Consider the following 21,155-nt stretch of genomic DNA (forward strand, 5'->3'; position numbering starts at 1 on the left):
TCTTGAATACTCATTGTATGAATGCATGAATTCACATACACTGTGAACATTTCTCTGGGGTAAAGGCACATACCTTTCATTAGGTTTTCAAGATTTCCCAGAAAGCTTAATAACCACTAGACATTTAAATGAACAGATGTACAATGTGCCCCAAATATTACTACACTTTAACATTTGTGAGATTTCCTAATAAAAGCATGTTATGAAGTTCAGTGCCCTAACTACTACTTTGAAAAAGTAGTCCGCCACCTTCAGTCCCTAGGGCGCACAACCCTCAACCTGCTGTGACCTGACATCTGCCCCACTCCTCTGAATGACCTCTGCCTGTATGACAAAGTTCCGTAACTCTAAAATTCAACATCTACTTCCGGAAAACAAAATACATTTTTGGAACTTATTTTGATCTCTTGATGGGACAGCAGAGTGGACAAAAGCACAGAGTCTGGAGCCAAACAGACGAGGTTCGTATCTCAGTTGCGTCCCGTTCTAGCTTTGCAACATCGGGCGAATCACTTAGCTCTTCTGTGCGTCAGAGAAGCAGCCTTTGTAAAGTTTCTTCATTCATATGGTGTAAACAGTACTTGCTTCAAAATGTGAATGTGAGATGTAAGAAAACATTGTCCGTATTACTTATTTGGTACCTGGGATAACTCTTTTCTTGAAAATGGCTTGAAACCCGTCTCCTAGGTCTCACTCTACCGTTGCTGCCTCCTCAGTTTCATCTCCCTACTTTCAGGCTCAGCCCTAACAGCTCTCTCGTACTTGGGCCAGAATGATCATCCGAAACCCTAAATCTGATGCCATCTCTTGTCACTGACGTTAGTGTACTATAAACTCATTAAGCGTGGTAGATGTATCTCTTTATTACAGTGACCAGTCTAGTTCTTCCTCAAGGCTCAAGTGCCCAAACTCACCCAAGGAGTTGGGTTGAAGCAACAGAATTACAATCCCCAAAATGGGCCTCACTCTTTTACTCATGACTTTGCACAAGCTATTGACTCTTTCTGGAATACCTTATTCTTCTTCCCTTACAACACTCCTTCCCAAAGTAGGGTGTCCTTTCTTAATGTGCCCCCACTAGCCCTAGACAGTACTTATTACATTCTATTTTAGATGCCTGTTTAGTTGCTGATACACTTCATCTAGTCAGATCTTCCCACTACCTCCAATAAAGAACAGAAGCGGAAGTCCTATTACGATAGTCTTGTTCTCTCATTTTTCAACCGTCGTAACATAAAACCACTTTCTCATTCCTTTCATCATTCTGCCCCCCTTCTCATTTTTCAACTAACCACCTGGGTTTTGGTAGAAATGTACCCAGAGAGCTATGTGTACATAAAATAACTAGATAACAAAACTTCACACTGCAGGGAACATTCTAGAAGTATTTATTTCATTGCTGACCACTTGGTTGCTGCATGCAACTCTCAACAATGAGCTGCCGCTCTCCACTCCTATAGAAGAACCAGATGCTACGGTACCACTACTTGGGTTTTCAGACTGTCAGGCTTTTATTACCAACATCGTTACTTTAGGGACAAGCCTTTTAGGGACTTAAAAGCACTTATTCTCTATAAAAAGTAACTTCATGTTTCATGCACATACTCCAATTGGCAGATTTAGGTCCAAAATGGAAAAAAAAAAAAATTATTCTAGTTCTGTAAATTATCAGGAATTTACAAGTCGCTTCTTGTTCTAAGGAAATAGGGTTTTGTTTTGTTTTTTACCTCTATCAGGAATCAGGACAGTAGCTTTGATGATCCCTTAGTTATAAAACTGTTTACTAGTTAAAGTTCTCTCCAAAGATGTAAAGAAAAGAAGTTGGCTCATTTTCCTGTACAACTGAAAGAAACATGTGCAGTATGTGTAAGTTGTAGTTTATACTGTAGACCCTTGTGACAATATTTAAAAGGCCTATTCTCCCCATTTAAAAAATTCTACCTCAGAAGGTAAAAGGAAATCCCCATTATCCCTGAGCAAAAAGGGAAAAATCATAGGTACTTTTATTTGTTAATAGAAGCCACTGTAAATGAGTTATCTATCTCTAGAACATTCTCAGAGAATTTACATAAACTGAAGAAAGTACGAGGTGTTCTCAGAGACTTTCTCAGATGAATGTATCTAGTTGTTTGAGTAGTTGCTGTGTAAAAATTTAAATTGAACTACGCGGCTGAACATTTTCCATTTTGAAATTTGAGAATATCCTGAGAGGATGCTTATGGGACATGAAAACTACTGGGTGCGGAGGAATTTTTAAAGTGTCAGCAGGAGGAAACGAGAGGGAAGAAACTACAGTGGAGAAAAAGGGGGCAGGACAAAGCTGTAGTGATGAGCTGGGCCTTTCTTCCCATTAAGTCAGGGGTTTCTGATTATCCGTATGTTATATTTACTCTTATATTAATATAAACGAGATGCTGAAAAATACAATTAAGAATGTCCCAAACTAAATTTAAGTCTTTTAAGGAGTAAATGACAGAAAACATTTTAGCTTCTTAATCAAGGAGTGCTATAATATAATATCAAGGCATCTTAATATAATTCGTTTAACCCTAAAGCAGTTGTGCAATAAGCAAAATATCATAAAAGGGAAACAACAAAGGCTAACTTCCTACAGGGGCCGACAGACAAGATCTTCGCAGCACAGCAATTAACCTTCACAGAGTGGAGTCTTGTTTACGAGGCCCTCAAAAACTCAAGATTACTGAAAGTCACAAATGTCACCAACAAAAGGAATGTTGATCAGACAGAGTCAGAAAACTTCCCAAAGGGCTGCCTTTTCTGAAGGAATTTCAGACTGTTGCTAGCACAGGTTGGCTAAGCCAGATCTCACTGATGGCTCCATTAGAAAAGAAAATGCCCCGCTCAGTACTGTTTTAAAAATGTAAAAACACTGGGAGGGGAAAAAACAAAAAAACAATCTACTGTTCCCTAGCATACACAGCTCAGCACCCAGAGAAAGCCTCTGCCCCCAAAAGAGACTTTCTACAAAGGGGTAAGCTTCATTAAATGAGGTGTAACATTTCGTTTTCAGGACATGTCTTTTCTTGCAAGGTCCTTAGAGGCAGAAGTTCCACTTGGAATTCTAATACACATCTCTGTGAGCTCAGCTTCCTGAAAACACACACCTGCCGGGTTCTAGGTTCACCCTTGCCAGTGACTGGATTCACTACTTCACAGCCACCAGAATCGCACATACACTATTAACATGATGAAAAACACAGCTACCGCTGCAAGTTTGGCGTAAGTGGAACGCATGTTCAAGTACTTCGCATCCTGGCGGTATTTCTTGGACAGACTGGACAAATTGTTAGCCTTTGAATCCAATGCTGTTGAAGAGGAAAAAAGGAAAATGTTAATTAGTCACTGAAGTGTTATGTCTAATGTATTAAGACACAAAAATAACTTAAATGAGTGGCACTATGCCAAACAACCACGATGCTTATTTCATTTTTATTTTAAAGGTTAGGTTGCATATACTGATTAATCCATGATCCTGATGCACTGTAAAATCCACAATGCATTTTAAAGTTACCAGACCAGGGGCGCCTGGGTGGCTCAGTCGGTTGGGCGTCCAACTTCAGCTCAGGTCATGATCTCAGGGTTTATGGGTTCGAGCCCCATGTCGGGCTCTGTGTTGACAGCTTGAAGCCTGGAGCCTGCTTCAGATTCTGTGTCTCCCTCTCGCTCTCTGCCCCTCCCCCACTTGCACTCTGTCTCTCTCTCAAAAATAAATAAAGATTAAAAAAAATTATCAGACCAAATTATGTTCAGATTCTTGAGACTGTATAGCGAGGTGGTTAAGAGTGCTGGCTCTGGCCTCAGAGTCTTTGGTTTAAATCTCAGCTGCACCAGCCATGTGACATTGGTCAATTCACTGAGCCTCTACTAAAACCCAGTTTCATCATCTACATAAAGTGAGGATAATAACACTAACTGTATCACAGGATTGTAAGTACATGAGAATGCCTGTGAAGTGAACACGATGCCTGTATATGATAAGACTGATAAATGCTGGCTGATAATAAACATCTCATCATCTTTTAATGGTCTAAATCTTATTCTCTCATATTGTGAAAAAAATGATAATCCATGTAAGATAAGACTCAGTAACCAGAAAACTCAATGAACCACAAACTGAGTACTGAGCTGTATCTCAAAGTTGACCACTCCCAAATTCCCAAGATTCTCCACTGGTAAAGACTATTATGATTCTACCAGAAATTATGTTTCAACAGACACAGGAAAGTTGTCTTGTAACTAAAACATAATCACAGGTGCTAGGAAGCCACCAACACCTACCAAATTAAGCTTTTTAGAACCTTTTACCAAGTTTTGTTTTTCTAAAAGGACATTTGTAATGCTGTTATAACTGTTAGCTGAGCACTTAGAGAAACAGCCAGAGGGACACAAGCTAGATTGGACTAAAATACATGACATATTTTAATAATAAAAACAAATTCTTGGTGTGACATAAATGAATTTTGGTCATTTTACTTCTTTAAATTTTTTTAAAGAGACTATTTTGCAACACGAATTTGTTTGTTCTTTAGAGAATACTTTTGGAATATTTGGAGTTGCTTAACAGAGACTGAATTGGTTGAGAAATGTGGTATTACTTAATGACACAGTCATGACAGCCACTTGTAAATTAGCAATTTGTTCTGTAAGAAAAACACTTAGTCACACAAGAAAACAGTTAGGAGATGAGAAATAACCATGACAATGCTGCGAGGAATTTTTCCAGCCAGTCTACTACACTGGACACTTCACTGGACCGAGGTTTTTAACTATTGTGTCTATTGCTATATCCCCAGCGCCCAGAACAGGGTCTGGCAATACTCAGTGCTCAATAAATAAATATTTGCTAAGCGGATCTAAATCTGCTGAGAATAACTGGGCAGCGGAACAAATATCACGTCGTATGAAATAAGCACTAGTAAGAGAATTCCTGCACCTCCCCCACTTACTCTTTCTCTCAAAAATAAACATTAAAAAAATTTTTTTTAAAGATTACAACTGTACAGTTGACCCTTAAACAACACGGGTTTGAACTGTGCGAGTTCCACTTATACATGGATTTTTATAGAATACTGTAGATGTATTTTCTCATCCTTATGATTTTCTTAATAACATTTTTTCTCTAACTTACATTATTGTAAGAATACAGTATGCAATATGTGTACCATACGAAATAACATGTTAGTTGACTGTCTATGTTATTATGGGTAAGGTTTCCAGTCAACAGTTGGCTCTTAGTCGTTAAGTTTTTGGGAAGTCAAAAGTTCTATGTGGAGTCCCTGACCCCCACGCTGTTCAAAGGTCTAATGTCTTCTTTTTCAATCAGCACATCAGCTTTGTAGTAACCAGCAAAGCACAAGAGGATCCTTTTACACTTTTGGTAAACTGACCAGTATACAAATTTTGGATTTAAGAAAAATTCTTGTGCTGGTCTATTTTATCCCAGGTAGAAACTAAGTCTGTTATGATGAAACTTTACAGTCTCACTCACCCAAAATTTGATGCTTAAAGAGTGAAGCTACATGCTGGGACAACTGCTGACTACTGACATAAAGGTTACAATCTGCAGTTCATAATAAAGGAAAACCCATTTACTCATGTATGTCATAGGGTAAGTTCAAGACATACTCATGGAGGCATCTATTTGTGATCCTTACTGTGAAAGAAATAAAAGAAGTATATGAAATATATAAACACTACCTTTACGAGTACCTTAAATACATGGGTAACATTGAAACATTAGGTAAATATATACATATATATATATATATATATATATATATATATATATGGTTCTTTTTTTTTTTAAGGCAAATTAGGTAAGTAAGTACACACGTACACACACCCATTATGTGCTAAAAAAAAAAAAAAAAAAGAACCATTACACAGCTAAGTGCCTTAGGAGTTAAAAGGACAAAAGAGATTAACGTGACGTGGGCTATCAGGACCTGGGAAGGCTTCTTTGAAGAGGCAGCTCGGCTTGTACCTAGATCTTAAGAACAGGTCCAGGATGGTGAGGAAGCTGACCTGGGTGAAGCAGAATGTTTGTGAACTAGAGAGCATGAAAGAAGTCTGCAATCTCCTTATCTTCCGTTACAGAGAACACAGTGCCTTGCACATGACAAGCACTCAGCAAGAACAAAAAGTAAGTTGAAACCAGACTAGATCGTATCTTGTAGTCACAGATTTTAAAAGTTTTTCAGCAGAGGAATGCCTTGATGAAAATGGCATTTTATAACATTTGATCTGGCAGCAATAAAGTCTCCCAAAGTGGCTAGTCAGGAAACCACTGCAGTAAATCTTTGACAATTTCCTCTCATTCTTCTTTTCATTTCCCTTAATTTATGTAAGAGTTTCTGTAAATATTTGCTTAATGTTGTAAATATCTTGGTAGAAGTAATTGCTTCTGATATGGAATAGGACCTTCACACTGTTCCAACTCAACAAAAACTAATCATGCTGGGAAAAAACATATCATATACGAAGTTTTGTAATGTAAGCTATGTCTTTTGATGATATTTATTTATTTATTTATTTATTTATTTACGAGAGAGAGAGAGAGAGAGAGAGAGAGAGAGAGAGAGAATGAATGAATGAATGAATCCCAAGGCGGGGCTCAAGCTCACCCGAGGCAGGGCTCAAACTCATGAACCATGAGACCATGACCTGAGTCAAAATCAGATGCTTAACCAACTAAGCCACACCCAGGCACCCCTAATGTAATCTATTTCTGAGAGATGAATTCTTAACAGTACTAGATAGAGTGACAGTGAAAAAGGTAACCCAAATAAGCTATCGTTGCCTGTGGACTGAGAAGCGCCCTATAGGACTCTTAATGTTTTACATACCTGAGAGTGCTTCTCCCCGTTGTAACACTTCTTCAATATTGGCCACCATGATCCTCTGTACATCCTGCAGTTCAGTGTTGATGGAGCCTAGGTTTCTCCGAGCACGGCTGTCAATGTAAAGCTTCTTGGTTTTCTGAATGTACGTATCTAGAATAATGAAGAAAAGTGACCATTAACAACCTTGCCCATCAAAGTACTGGAATAGGGATAGGATAACCAAGCTCTTGAATGAACATCAAAGTTTGAGTTTTGATGTTTTCATCTGTAAAATGTAAAGACAGATGACCATTCAGGAGAAATGTCCCCTGCACACCTTCAAATTCGAAGTCTTTGCTATCAGGGCCCTTATGGAAAGTAAGACCCACTATAGTAAGCCTTTCCTGAAAGCAGATTATTTTCAAACCATGTCCTGAGGATCCTCAGGGTTTTAGTACTTAACTCTATATTCCTGAAAAGGATCCTGACAACAATCTAGCATCACTACAGGTTCTGTCATTAAAAGTAGGGGGGAAACATGGTCTCAAAGTATTTTCTTTAACATGGGGTGCCTGGGTGGCTCAGTCGGTTAAGTTTCCAACTTTGGCTCAAGTCATGATCTCACAGTTTGTCGGGCTCTGTGCTGACAGCTCAGAGCGTGGAGCCTGTTTCGGATTCTGTGTCTCCCTCTCTCTCTGCCCCTCCCCTCCTCGCTCTCTCTCTCTCTCTCCGTCTCTCTCAAAAATAAACATTAAAAAAATTTTTTTTTAAGTATTTTCTTTAACATACATTCCTAATTTCACTCTGTTCTTAAACTTCAGGTAAAGCAAACATGTGGCAGGGAGTTTCCCAAAATACCACTATAAACTGCAGCTATTCATGTTTAGACCATGTCTACATTTCTCAAAACTATAAAAAGAATGACTTATTACTAAAGATTTTATTTTCAACTTTTGGCATTTTCTTAAGTGATACGTGCTGCATATCTTTCGCTTGCCTCTCTAGACCTCTTCTCCACCCTTCTGCACCATGCTTTTTGCCTTGGGCAGCTGACCTGCATGGACTACATCATGGGCTCCTTGTTCAGGGGGGGCTTCCAGGTTAGGTTCGACCAATGGGGGAGCCCCAAGAGTAGGGCAGGAAAGCAGGTAGTGATGTCAGGGTATTTGTTCCCCGAACCCCCCTCCCCCCACCCCCCCACCAAGAAGTCACCCTGGGCTGGCAGCATCCCTCCAGCAAGAGAAACTCCTCCTCTCAAGATGGCCTTCTCTATAAATTTTGTCCTTTGCAGTTTCAGAAACTGCTCCTTTCTCTTATCCCTTCAGGCCTGGGGATGGAAACAATTACTGTGTAACTGATCTCAGGTTACTGTACCTGCAGTTCACCTAAAACCCATTCATATATAATCCTTTAAGCTAATTTGAGTGTATCAACTATTTCTCGTGTGACCTTGATATAGCAGTCTTACTGCTTTCTTGGTTTTACTGGACCTCTATTATCTTCAAAAATAAAATCTGAAAAACCAGACATTATAAAAATTATCACTTGGAGAGTTTGTAGTTATGAAATACTGGAGCGTTTTCCTAAAATTTTCCTTATTTCTAAAAAGTAAGATGGCCAGTTAGCTAGCAAAATGGAAATACTTCAGAAATTCAGAAACAGTAAAACCAATTTCTTTTAACTAAAAATATCAGTAATATAGTCTAATCATACTTATTCTCACTTCCTCTAGAGTACCCAAAACATTTCTGTTGATTTATTGCCATCAGATACTTTACCAGTGATGAGTCTTTCTATAATGACTATACAAATATGGACACCCATGCTCACTATTTCTGCAGGTAGTAAATGCTGTCCCCCAATGCCATACCTCTTCCAGTAATTTTTTTTAACTAGAGGATTAAAAGAAACAAAATGTCATTCTGATTTCTATATTCGGACCTCCAGAAAATGAACCTTTCTGTGACTGTGCGTATGTGTGTGTGGTTTGGGGGAAAGAACTCAGCTACTACATGCCAACCAAATAGATCTTTAGGCACAGTTCTTGACTCTGACGAAGAATCAATCCAAACCACAAAAAGGGAAAAGGGTAACAAATTCTAAGGAAAAGACTAAAAGACCACAGAAAATTCTTGTGAGAAGCAACTTTCATTCATTCAAAAGCACAGAGGTGGAAAGAAAAAGACAGAACCCAAAACTTAAGTAGGTAAACATCAGAAAAAAATGTGTCAAAATTAATCAGTGTAACAAACAGCTTCTCCAAACTGTTTGCTCTCTTGATACAGAGATGAGGAGAAAACTTACCAAACTCAATAAAGGAATAGGGCCTAGACACAGTCGGCACCTTCTTCCCATGCTGTTCATCGAATTCTGAGTGCAAATCTTCCAGGTAGGCAAAAGCCAATTTCTTAGGAAACGCAGCTTCACACAAAACCAAATAACAAACTCCCTGCTCAATAATGTAGCTGGAGAGACACAAAAAAAGAGAAAAAGTTGTCTGTAGAATAACAATACCTCCAACAATTTGAAGCAGACTCTTCGTGCCCTACAGACTTTTGAACATATTCTAGCCTAAGCCCTTTGAAGCTAACTAAATCTGAAAATCAATTGCAAACCACAAATCCTTGGAATCAGAAAGCAAACATCTTCCCATTATGAGAATTATATTCCAAAAGAAGTACTTAAACATGTTTACAATTGTTTATTATATAATCCAGCTAAAATATCATAATACCTAAGACTTTTTCTTGAAAACTCAAGAGTTGTGATTCCATCTACCTTTTTTAAAATTTATCCATTTTTGAGAGAGAGAGTGTGTGTGCCTGCATGCAGGGAAGGGGCAGGGAGGGGCAGAGAGAAAGGGAGAAAGAGAATCTCAAGCAGGCTCTGCACTGTCAGCATGGAGCCCAATGCAGGTCTCAAACCCACAACCCATGAGATCATGACCTAAGCCAAAACCAAGAGAAGGACACCCAACCAACTGAGCCACCCAGACGCCCCCATCTACCTTTGATTACGTATGGAAATTAGTATATACATATTTAAACTCTTTCTGGCCTTAAGAAAAACAGTGGAAATGGAAACTTTTGTGGATACTTCATAGTTGGAAGTTAATGCCACAATGTTTACTGGGTACAGATAATGACCTTAAGATAAATAATATTCCCTAATTTCCAGGCCAGAACTCTGTATCAACTGTCCAATACAAGAAATTATCCAATAACAGAACTGACTTCCTCCTATGAGAGGTGCTCCCTGGCACTCTGGAAGGGGCTATATGGCTAACGTGTCTGAGATGTCTCAGAAAGAGATTAGGTTAACTCTGTGATTTTCAATGTCTCTTTAGCTACAGGACTCTTTGTTTCAGCAATAATTATATTCAGAAGATCAATATGCACATGAAATAAAATCAGGTCATTAGTTTAAGTAGGACTTCAAGGGCCCAAAGCATCACACATACCCCCTATACCTACCCTTGCTATGTGGCTCCTAAGGCATCCTAGGACCCCACAGAGCATAGTTTACAGTGTATTATATGACCTCTCAGGCCCCTTAAAACGATGATGATGGTGGTGATGATAATGATACTGATGTGTTTGGGCATCTAAATCAACTGGTCTCCTTATCTTTAGTCTAGGCCATCTTCTAAACTACAAGTTTTATATAACCATATAAATATAACCATATTATTCTGCTTAAAAACTCTCAGGGTTCTCTAACACCTATAAAATAAAATCATACTCCTTGGTATAGTATTTGTGGCCTCCAAAGCAGGTGTGGGCCACATTCCATCATACACCCAATATGCCAAACAGCATGCTGCTCTCCAAGTTTAGGTTCTTTCAAGTCCTCATAGATTTCTGCTTATATTTCTCTGTATTTTCCCTCCCTCTATCCCCTTTCCCCAAACTTGCTCCCTACAAATGGGAATTTATTGCTTCCTTCTCTCTACTCCCAAAGCATGTCATTTATAAATGAATTACAGCACTTCTTGCCCTAAGGTATTAAAGTTTAGTTGTCTGTATATGTGTTTCTCTCTGCTAATAAGATAAAGGCAGAACTTAATATATTCTGGTAAGAATTCTGGTAAAGAATATATATTCTTTACCAGAAATATATATTCTTACCAGAAATAATATATTCTGGTAAGAATTCTGGTAAAGAATAAATCTTTAAAATATAACTCTTACATTGAAATAAAGGATGAGATGAAATTATAAAGGAACCAAACAAGAGAAAATCTCTTTTCAATTCCATTAGGAATTCAATTCCATTCCCTAGATCTTTTGTTTCTAATCCATGATAGAAATAAAGATACTATATATAATTATACATATAATTGTCTATATTTTTTGATGTTGAAAATTAGATTTATAGAAAATGTTTCATATACTACATTTTTTTTTTAATTTTTTTTTTTAACGTTTACTTATTTTTGAGAGAGAGAGAGTGAGAGCAGGGGAGGGGCAAAGAGCAGAATCTGAAGCAGGCTCCAGGCTCTGAGCTGTCAGCACAAAGCCCGATACGGGGCTCGAACTCACGAATTGTGAGATCATAATCTGAGACGAAATTGGACGCTTAACCGACTGAGCCACCCAGGCGCCCACATCCACTACATTCTTAACCAATAAGCCAGGGTTTTGTTTCGATTTTAGTTTTGTATACTTGCTTGTTTCTGATGGGTGGAAAATTTTCCCCTCCCTTTAAAAAGGTTAAACAAGGCAGGTCCTTCCCAGGTCTATATTATCTTAGCATCTGAGGTCCTAAAATAGCAAGGATTATTTAGCTAATCCTTTTTTATTTTCCTCTGATCTTCCTGTCCTCTCTTTTTTTAGTCCTTTCTGTTTTAATCACCCTCAAACTTGACATGTATTAAACATTTAATACCAATTACTTGCAGGTAATTTAAAGTCCTTTTGAGCCCTTTCTCAGTTATATGCACTAATACCACTGATTGTGATGCTCTAAAATTATTTTTTATAGTTTTCCTTTTTCTAACAACTAACATTTACTGATATTCTCTCTGTGCCAGGCAAGATGTTAAGAGATATAAATAGATTCCCTAATTATTCTCACAAACTATGACTATTTCCCCTATTTTATAGAGGAAACTAAGGCCCTAGAGAGGTATATGTGGGTTGTTCAAGGTTGTCTTGTTAGTAAATGTTTGAGCAAGAGTATTAATCTACAGACATCTGACTCTAAGAAACTCCTAAAGCAAAAAATTAATCTATTATTGCACGATGAGTATAGCATTCATTAGACAGAGGATAGAACAGGTTAATTTACTGTATGCACAGGATAAAACAGTTAATTTATTGTATGCAAATTGAATAAACAAACCAAGATTTCAGTTTTGCAGAATTAGAGCCAGGGAAGTTCCTTCCATGAAGAGACTGTATTTTTAAAATATTCTTTACTTTTGAAAAATTGTTACCATTGTTCTCAGGTGTTACTTAAATTTACTGTATTTCATACTTAAATGATCACAAAGAAATAGGATTATACTCACTGGAAAGTCATGGCGCCAGCTTCCAAGGTACATCTGGTAGGGGACTGTTCATTCAATTTGCGAAAGAGTTGCTTAGCCTGACTTTGGTACTGTTGAAGGTCCCGGCCAGACTGAAAGAAAACACCTTCATTTAAGAATTTTCCACACAAAAAAACAGCCATAACAATTAGTGAGAAGCATCATATTATGAGAACACTATGTAAGTAAGGTCCTTCACTGAAGGTTAATAAAATACAGGGGCCCCTGGATGGCTCAGTCAGAAAAGCACACGACTCTTGATCTCAAGGTGTTGAGTTTGAGCTCCACACTGAGTATAGAGATTAGTTAAATAAAGAATACTTAAGAAAAATTGACAAAATCCAGGGCGCCTGGGCAACTCAGTTGGTTAAGCATTGGACTTCAGCCCGGGTCACAATCTTGCAGTTCACAAGTTTAATCCCCTCGTTGGGCTCTGTGCTGACAGCTTGGAGCCTGGAGCCTGCTTCAGATTCTGTGTCTCCCTCTCTCTCTGCCCCTCCCCCACCCTCTCAAAAATAAACATTAAAAAAATTTTTTTTAAAGAAAAATAAAAAAATAAAAAAGGTTAATAAGATTCATTTTTTTAAAAAAAATGCCCTACTTTTAGAGCAAAAAAGATCAAACCCCTAGTTGTTCAAGAAAATCACGTTATTTGTACTTCTCAACTGCCTTTAAGCCACTCTTAACTTTCAATCCAGTGTTCTTTCCACTGTTAGGTCAGTGGAAATGGGTCCTCCTAACCCCTTTCACTTGCACAATTATTGGCACACAACTGCACAACATGTTCTATACTCAGGAGAAAATCCTGGGAACAACAGACTGGTGAATTTCGTTTTTATCCTGGAATATCAAGAAAAACCTTCCACTAAGTGTTACAGTATTGAGCATTTAAGCAAAAATAAATGTATGCACCCATCACTGCAAATTACTAAGAAGACTGTAACTCCAACTAGGTAAAAATGAACAAGAGTAAGGACCAAGATTGAAAAGTCAAATATTCTTTACTGAGTGAATATATTTGGTTTCTGAGTTTGGAAAGAAAGAGATATATACATACAAAATGCAAATAACAATATTCAGATGGTAGAATTACAGGTATATTTTCTTGAACAATTTTTAAATAGTTTAATAATTTTTTAAAAAAGGAAGGAAAAAAGCCTACTGAGAAATACCAGTGTCATTTCAAAAGGAGAACATCATACCTCATTCACCTATTCAATCCAAAAGGCAAAGAATGGAATGGAAAGCAAATATATATTATTTATTCATCCACATACGGGGGCAGGAGCGCACTTTTGCCATGTGACAGAAAGGAATTATTTTATTTTGGATTATTTATTTTGGATTAAACAATAGAACACAGTCTCTTCTTGACAGATGTTTAATAACTAAATGCTTAAATTTAAAAAGCATTTATTTGAGGTTCTCCCAAGGACTGGATCTGAGGTCTGACTTTTAAAAAGTGCAGGGGCGCCTGGGTGGCTCAGTTGGTTGAGCGGCCGACTTCAGCTCAGGTCATGATCTCACGGCCCGTGAGTTTGAGCCCCGCGTCAGGCTCTATGCTGACAGCTCAGAGCCTGGAGCCTGTTTCAGATTCTGTGTCTCCCTCCCTCTGACCCTCCCCCCTTCATGCTCTGTCTTTCTCTGTCTCAAAAATAAATAAACGTTAAAAAAAAAATTTTTTTTAAAGTGCAAAGTGAAATCTTAAAATTCTAGATAGTGAAACACTTAGCTAACAGTAAAAATAAGGAAGCAATGATAAAATTGTGAAAGTGGCAGATAAGCAAATGTACAAGTACAGGATCCCAAGCCATATGTAAAATGACAAACTGGAGGGGCGCCTGGGTGGCTCAGTTGGTTAAGCGTCTGACTTCGGCTCAGGTCATGATCTCATGGTTCGTGAGTTTGAGCCCCACGTCAGGCTCTGTGCTGACAGCTCAGAGCCTGGAGCCTGCTTTGGATTCCGTGTCTCCCTCTCTGTCTGTCCCTACCCCCCTCTCTCTCTCAAAAAAAAATAAACATTAAAAAAATTTTTTTTAAATAATAAACTGGAAATTTAAATATGAATAAGGAAGTAAATTAGCATGAAGTGAACGAGGAGAGTTAGGTAGAGTCCACTAGAAGTATCACTTTATCTTATTTAGCACTGTCCCTATGGCAATGATTTGTTATACTACTCTAAAGAAATATTTCTATATTAATATATATGTATGTACTTATGTATTAACAATACTAGACAATAGTTAGCATAATATACATTCACATTATATTAATCAGTATCGCATATGTTTTTTCATGACTGATCTGCTAGTAAAGGAGAGTGAGAACTACCATATGCTTTGAACTAGTGCACAATATCCCGCATTCCCTAAATGAATGGTACTTGCCAAATTGTTTGCTTCACCAATGCCATTATATGTGGCATTTGGAAGAGATCTGACCCCACAGCAGTAGACAGAACAGATGTAAATAAAGTTGGAAATGTTACTAAAGTGCCAAGGAATAATATCCACATACATCAATGATTTTTCAACCTTGGCTTTACACCAGAATCACTTGGGGGTTGCACAAAAACTAATCAAGCCCTATCTCTACCTCCAAACCAATTAAATCAGTATCTCAGAGGTGGAACTCAGAAATTGGTGTTTTAAAAATAACCACAACCACAGATGTTAAGTAAAAATGTTTTTGACAACTAAAGGCAAAGGAACCAGGTGAAGAAATAAATGGCAGAAAAACTGTCAGTCAAATAAAGACTGGTATAAATCCTTTGACTTTATAAGAAGCATTGTAAACATCACTGCAACCAAAGAGAAAGAGACTAACCACTGTATGGACTACAAGAAACTATGGCCGAAAGCATGCTGCAGTTTCGGGGATCTATAATGACACTGAGATTACACAGAGATTGTGGCACGTCAACCAACATTTTACAGTGCTGGTTCCATCAGCATCACCGTTCCCTGAGAACACAACACGGGTGCAATCTTTCTGGTAGGTATTTTTGCAATATGTATTAGAAGTTACAAAATTTTACATATTGTTTTAGCCAACAATTCTGTATCTTTGAAAATATACATACATATCATATATGTTAAAACAAACAACTACAAATGTATATAAAAATAAAAAACAAATGGGGGCGCCTGGGTGGCGCAGTCAGTTAAGCGTCCGACTTCAGCCAGGTCACGATCTCACGGTCCGTGAGTTCGAGCCCCGCGTTGGGCTCTGGGCTGATGGCTCAGAGCCTGGAGCCTGTTTCCGATTCTGTGTCTCCCTCTCTCTCTGCCCCTCCCCCGTTCATGCTCTGTCTCTCTCTGTCCCAAAAATAAATAAACGTTGAAAAAAAAATTTTTTTTTAAAATAAAAATAAAAATAAAAATAAAATAAAAATAAAAAACAAATGTTCAGTAATTGGATAGAAAATTGGTTAAATAACATATTTATACAGTGGCATATTTATACAATGGAATATTATACAGCCATTAAAATGCTGTATAATATTTAATGATATGAGAAGATACTCACTACACACTAAGTGAAAAAAAACTAGGTGGAAGTCTTACAGTATTACCCATTATTTAATTTTATACATATACACACACATACAGAGATTAAGGTTTTATGTTAAAATGTATGCAATTTAAGTAAAGATTTTGGTAATAATCACCATTAACATTTTGGTCCTTTTGTTTTTCCTTTTTTACTGAATTTTCTACAATAAGCGCAGGCTAGTTTTGTAATGGGGAAAATTGTTCATTCACCCATTCCTGTTTATTGCATATTTGTACCCACAAATACATACAATTCTAGTCTGAACTTTAAGAAAGGCAAAATGGAACTGGAAAGAAAATTTTCAGAAATAGGCAAATTAATGAAATTAAATGAAAGCACTCACTTTCTGTCAGCCCTGGTTCTAAACACTTTACATAATTTAACTCTAATAAGCTTTACAACTACCCTATGAGGTGATTAGAATCATTACGCCCATTTTCTGTATGAGAAATCAAACTTGCCCAAGGACGAGAGGCCAATAAGAGGAAGGGTAAGAATCTGAAGCCAGGCAGTCTAGCTCTGGAGTCTGCGTTCCTAAACGTGCGATAGCACCTCTACAATTAAAATTGCTTCGGTGATAGCAGATCCACTTTCTGGGTGATCTTACTATTTCATATTAAATCTAATTCATAGGAAATTCTCAGGAAACTGTGATCAGAACTGGCAGCTCTGATCTAGATCTCACAAAACAACATATTCACCACTGTACAGACAGAACCTCAGTTTGCTTTCAAGACTAAAGTCACAAAAGGCCCACAGCCTCCAGACTGCCTAAAAACAGATTAGATGTCCTCATTCTGTTTTCCACTTCATCTACAACAGATTTCATGAAGCTTATATACAGTATAATGGAAAGATGTGTTAGCAATCCAATAATGAAATGGATGTGAATGGACAATTTCTGAAACTAATCTGCAATAGTGTATTTAGGATTTGGTTCTATATATATATAATATAACAGGTACAGGGTAGAAATTTCCCACACAACCACAACACTTTTTATTGCTATCACCTAGGACTGCTGAACAACTAACTATATCAAATGCCACCTTTTGTCTTTATAAGAATGTTTAGCTAAGCTCTTATCATTTTAAAATCCCTGTTGTACTTGGCTGGTCAAAGGCCAGCAGCACCAAGAACCAACCATTTTCCTCTAAAAGCAATTACAGTAAGGTGACTAATGAACCCTCAATAATTGGGGGAGCAATGCAGTTTAAAATGTACAACAGACTATCTGCTTTTTTGGTGCTCCCTGCTGAATACTTGGTTAGATCAAATATCGTCTTCAAGTCCACAGAGCTGGGGCAAAATGAAAGGAAAGAGAACACCTTCATTTTGAGGTAGAACACAAAGGTAGATGAAGAGATGCAAACATCCAAAAAGTAGAAACACACCAGAAAGGCAGAAAGAAAGGAAATAGAATATCAGAGAGTCTAGGTTTGAAAAGAAAAGTTCATCTCTCTACCGCCCTAGGCTGATACTTCTAGTTGAGCACAGAGGAAACTGGATGAGATACTCTGCCTACATCATTTTTTGAATTTTACTCTCCACTGTATTATCTGAATAACTGTTCACCTCCAGTAGTAAGGCAGCTTATACAGGACCAGCACTAGTAACATACGACATCTGTTATCAGTCTAAATAATTGAAAAAGTACATTGAATTACTTGGCCTGAACAATTAAAGTACTTGACTACAGAACTATTTGGCTGAGGGGTGCCTGGGTGGCTCAGTCGGTTAAGCTTCCGACTTCGGTTAAGCTTCTGACTTCAGCTGGGGTCATGATCTCGCGGTTCCTGAGTTCGAGCCCCATGCTGGGCTCTGTGCCAGCTGAGAGCCTGGAGCGTGCTTCGGATTCTGTGTCTCCCTCTCTCTCTGCCCTTATCCCACTTGCACTCGGTCTCTCTCTCTTAAAAATAAACATTTAAAGAAATAAAAAGAAATGGCTGAAATAGCCATTTCTTAAAAAGTTATTTTTAGACTCCTAAGAAGTAGATACATTATCAAAAAGTCTTAGAACATGGCTGTAAAGTGTACCAGTTAGGCACTAAGGCTCTGGTCTGAAGTCAGACAAATACTGATTAAAAACCAGTGGTTCTTGAGGCGCCTGAGTGGCTCAGTCGGTTAAGCGTTCTCACTCTTGATTTCAGCTCAGGTCATGATGTCGTGGTTCATGGGTTTGAGCCCCGCATCGGACTCTGCATTGACGGTGTGGAGACTACTTAGGATTCTCTCTCTGTCTCTCTCTCTCTCTCTCTCTCTTTCTGCCCCTCCCCTGCGCGCGCGCTCTCTCTCTCTCTCTCTCTCTCTCAAAATAAATAACCATTAAAAAAACCCAAAACAGTGGCTCTTAAGCCAGGGTGACTCTGCCCTCCCACCCCCAGATCACATCTGGCAATGTCCAGGAATATAACTCAATTGGAGGTGTGGAGGTGGTGGTAGTGCTATTGGCATCTAAGAGGCAGAGGCCAGAGTTACTAGCATACATCCTACAATGCACGAGACCGTTTCACACAACAAATAATTATCTGACCGAAAACATCAATAGTGTTGATATTAAGAAACTGATGAAAAATTCCATTTTACTACTTATTCACTATGTGGCTCATACAAAAAACCCTATCGTCTCTATGCCTCAGAGCTTCCTTACCTGTAAATGGGAAGAATACCACTAAACTATCCTAATATGATTGGTATGAAGATTGAATGAAATCAAATACTTGACAGGCTTTAGCACAGTGCTTGGCATGTAGTATGCATTCTATAAATGTTCCTTTTACTATTAACATAATAAAAATGAGTCTAAGACTCATAATGTAGATATTAAAAATCAGGGAAAGATTTTATCATTCAAAGCCTAAATTCCTAAAGGAAATAATTATGGAATTGCCATCACAAAAATATTCTTGTGGAAAATTTCTTTGTCAATTAAACAAAGTAACCCATCTTGGTAGACCAACACCTTATTTGGAATTAAGAAACACACAATAATATATCAATTACTTTTTCAATAAAGCATCAAGGCAGAGAGTAAGGAACTACTAATATTAAGTAGCCTTTCAAATTCACTTTGTATTCTTTGACCACACTGAAATCTAATGCAATAAACTGACCAGACTCCTCCCTGGGAAAAACCATTTCTCAGTCAAACTACATATATACTTTAAGGAAAATTTCTCCACACTATCTCCCTTGCTCAAGTCACGTTCCTGCATTTATTTTAACAATTTCACTCCTTCTGCAGAGTGGTCCTAGAAAATTCTTAATAAATTGAGAGAAAAGAAAAATATTTCACAATTGAATATTAAGGGCACATTATATTTTTCAAATTTTATATAAATGATTAGACTTTGTCTTGTGCAATAAATTGAAAATACTTCACTTAGCAGGACCTGCAATTTTGTGATCTGTATTGCTACTCTCCTAAGAGTGAAAAGAAACATATTTCCAAGTCAAACCTAAAAAGGCATAAAACCAAATAGAAGCTTTCCTTATTACTAAACAACACTGTCACTGAGAAGTCATTTCTTCTGGGAAGACTTTCCTGATCTCCCAAAACCAACCTAGATACCTTTTCCATGTTCAACCACAGAGCCTTCTTCCTCTTCCATAGCAATTATACTATGTTATAATTGCTTATTTGTTTTCTGGCTTTTCCACTAAACTGTAAGCTCCATGAAAGTAGGGACTGTGTCCTCTAACCTGTATAATCACCATGCTTGACACAGTTGATGTGCTTAATAAGGGTTTTGGGGGTTTTTTTCGTGAAAAATCCAACAGATATGTGCAAAATAATTTTCTAGAATTCATCTTTTTTTTAGGCCGTGAGTTTTTTTTAAAAAAAAAACTTAGGTTGTTCGAGAAAGTAAACTAAAATTGATCACTTTAAATAAATTACATAAATTTCATTCTCAGCCTCCCTTCTTCAGAGATCTCCCCACCTTGCTCCAGAAATCTGTCTCACACCAGAACCTTCCCTTGTGATTCTAAGGCACAAAGCTTACTTTTCAAGATATTTGAAGCTGTTGTTTTTAAATCAATTCAATACATTTTTTGAGCACTTATTAGCATAAAGCTGCTGCCGTAAAAGCTATGAGAAGCACAAAGATCATTAAGACCTGTCGACTGCCTCATAGGAATCTCAATTTATTGAAAAACAAAAGAAAGTAGCAAAATAAAGGTACAAGGCGTTAACAGAAATATAACACAGAAGTTATAATCCCAATAGTAGGAATTTAGTAAGGCTTACTGGAGGAGGTGGGAATTGGACACAAACTTGAAAGAAAGTACTGTACTGAACTTCAAACAGGTGTCTATATGTGGCAATATTATCTCACCCACTTTCAAAAGATGTCATCAAGATAGGTCAAGGATCAAGTGCCACAGTGAAAGAGGTTGAAGAACTTGGGAGCTGATTTCTCCCAGGACCTGTTAGCCTCAACAGCAGCAGAAAAACAGAAATCTCGAATTTTACCGATGTCTCTAAGAGTTACACAACACTGGGTGATCACAATCAGTCGAACCTATCCCTACGCCGGAGCGTCTTTCTATAAAAAAAAAACAAACAAACAAAAAACAGGAAAGGCAAAAATCTACCTCCGCCTTCAGGAAAGATTTCTTTTAACAAGTAGTTTCTCCACTGCCAAAAGATAAAAAGAGCAGTTCAGAGGGGTCGGGAGTGCACGGGAGGTCGCAAAGGTCGCCTGCGTTCTAAGAAGAAATCCGGTACTGAGAGCACAGAGCTCTGGCAGGGACTTGGGGGCGCGGGGATAGAACAGCTCACCTGTTCGTCCTCCTGCATCGAGGCGGCCAGCGGGAGCCCGTCCGCCACCCGGGCGATCATCGTAAGCAACACCATCTTCACAGGCTTCGGGGACCCAACACTGGCCCGGCGGCCGCAGACGTTGTCCCGACTTCCTCCGCCGCGACCGCAGTTACACCTCTATCTGAGTTCCCGAAGATCCAGCTGCCTGCGTCTCCGCTTCCCGCTGAGGTGGCCGGAAACAAGCTTTGGTGCTCTTCACTACCGGTCCGCGGAATTGACTTCCCTCCGAGAACCGCAACCGCCAGAACACTGGTTCCGCAGTCTCTCCTTCCGTCTTCCAAGACCCCGTGCGCTTTTCTGGTTAGAGGCCTTGAATACGCCTTGACCCTTGAGGGGGTATGGCACACAAATTAAAACAGAATTTTCTAGTTACTGAAGTGCGGGAGGGGGCTGGGAAAGATGG

The 21,155-nt window shown here is 38.3% G+C and overlaps 1 protein-coding gene across 1 annotated transcript; it reads right to left on the bottom strand.

Annotated features, from left to right (window-relative positions):
• Window positions 1-1,372: 1,372 nt before the first annotated feature.
• SEC22B (SEC22 homolog B, vesicle trafficking protein) lies at window positions 1,373-20,940 on the bottom strand. Its single transcript, XM_003990519.6, has 5 exons — window positions 20,711-20,940; window positions 12,355-12,464; window positions 9,147-9,307; window positions 6,867-7,013; window positions 1,373-3,326 (listed from the first exon to the last, which is right to left on the bottom strand). Exons 1-5 carry the CDS (start codon window positions 20,783-20,785, stop codon window positions 3,172-3,174), a joined length of 648 nt encoding a protein of 215 aa, XP_003990568.1. The 5' UTR covers window positions 20,786-20,940; the 3' UTR covers window positions 1,373-3,171.
• Between the last annotated feature and the right edge of the window lie 215 nt (window positions 20,941-21,155).

Source organism: Felis catus, chromosome C1 (assembly GCF_018350175.1).
Source record: "Felis catus isolate Fca126 chromosome C1, F.catus_Fca126_mat1.0, whole genome shotgun sequence".
NCBI classification, from domain to species: domain Eukaryota; kingdom Metazoa; phylum Chordata; class Mammalia; order Carnivora; family Felidae; genus Felis; species Felis catus.

Excerpts from the sequence above, each read along its gene's own strand:
- SEC22B (XM_003990519.6), bottom strand. The coding sequence starts at position 20,785 with ATGGTGTTGCTTACGATGATCGCCCGGGTGGCGGACGGGCTCCCGCTG. Across the intron at positions 12,465-20,710 it reads CGATGCAGGAGGACGAACAG|TCTGGCCGGGACCTTCAACA; the intron begins GTGAGCTGTTCT and ends GTTTTCTTTCAG. Across the intron at positions 7,014-9,146 it reads CTATTCCTTTATTGAGTTTG|ATACGTACATTCAGAAAACC; the intron begins GTAAGTTTTCTC and ends TCATTATTCTAG.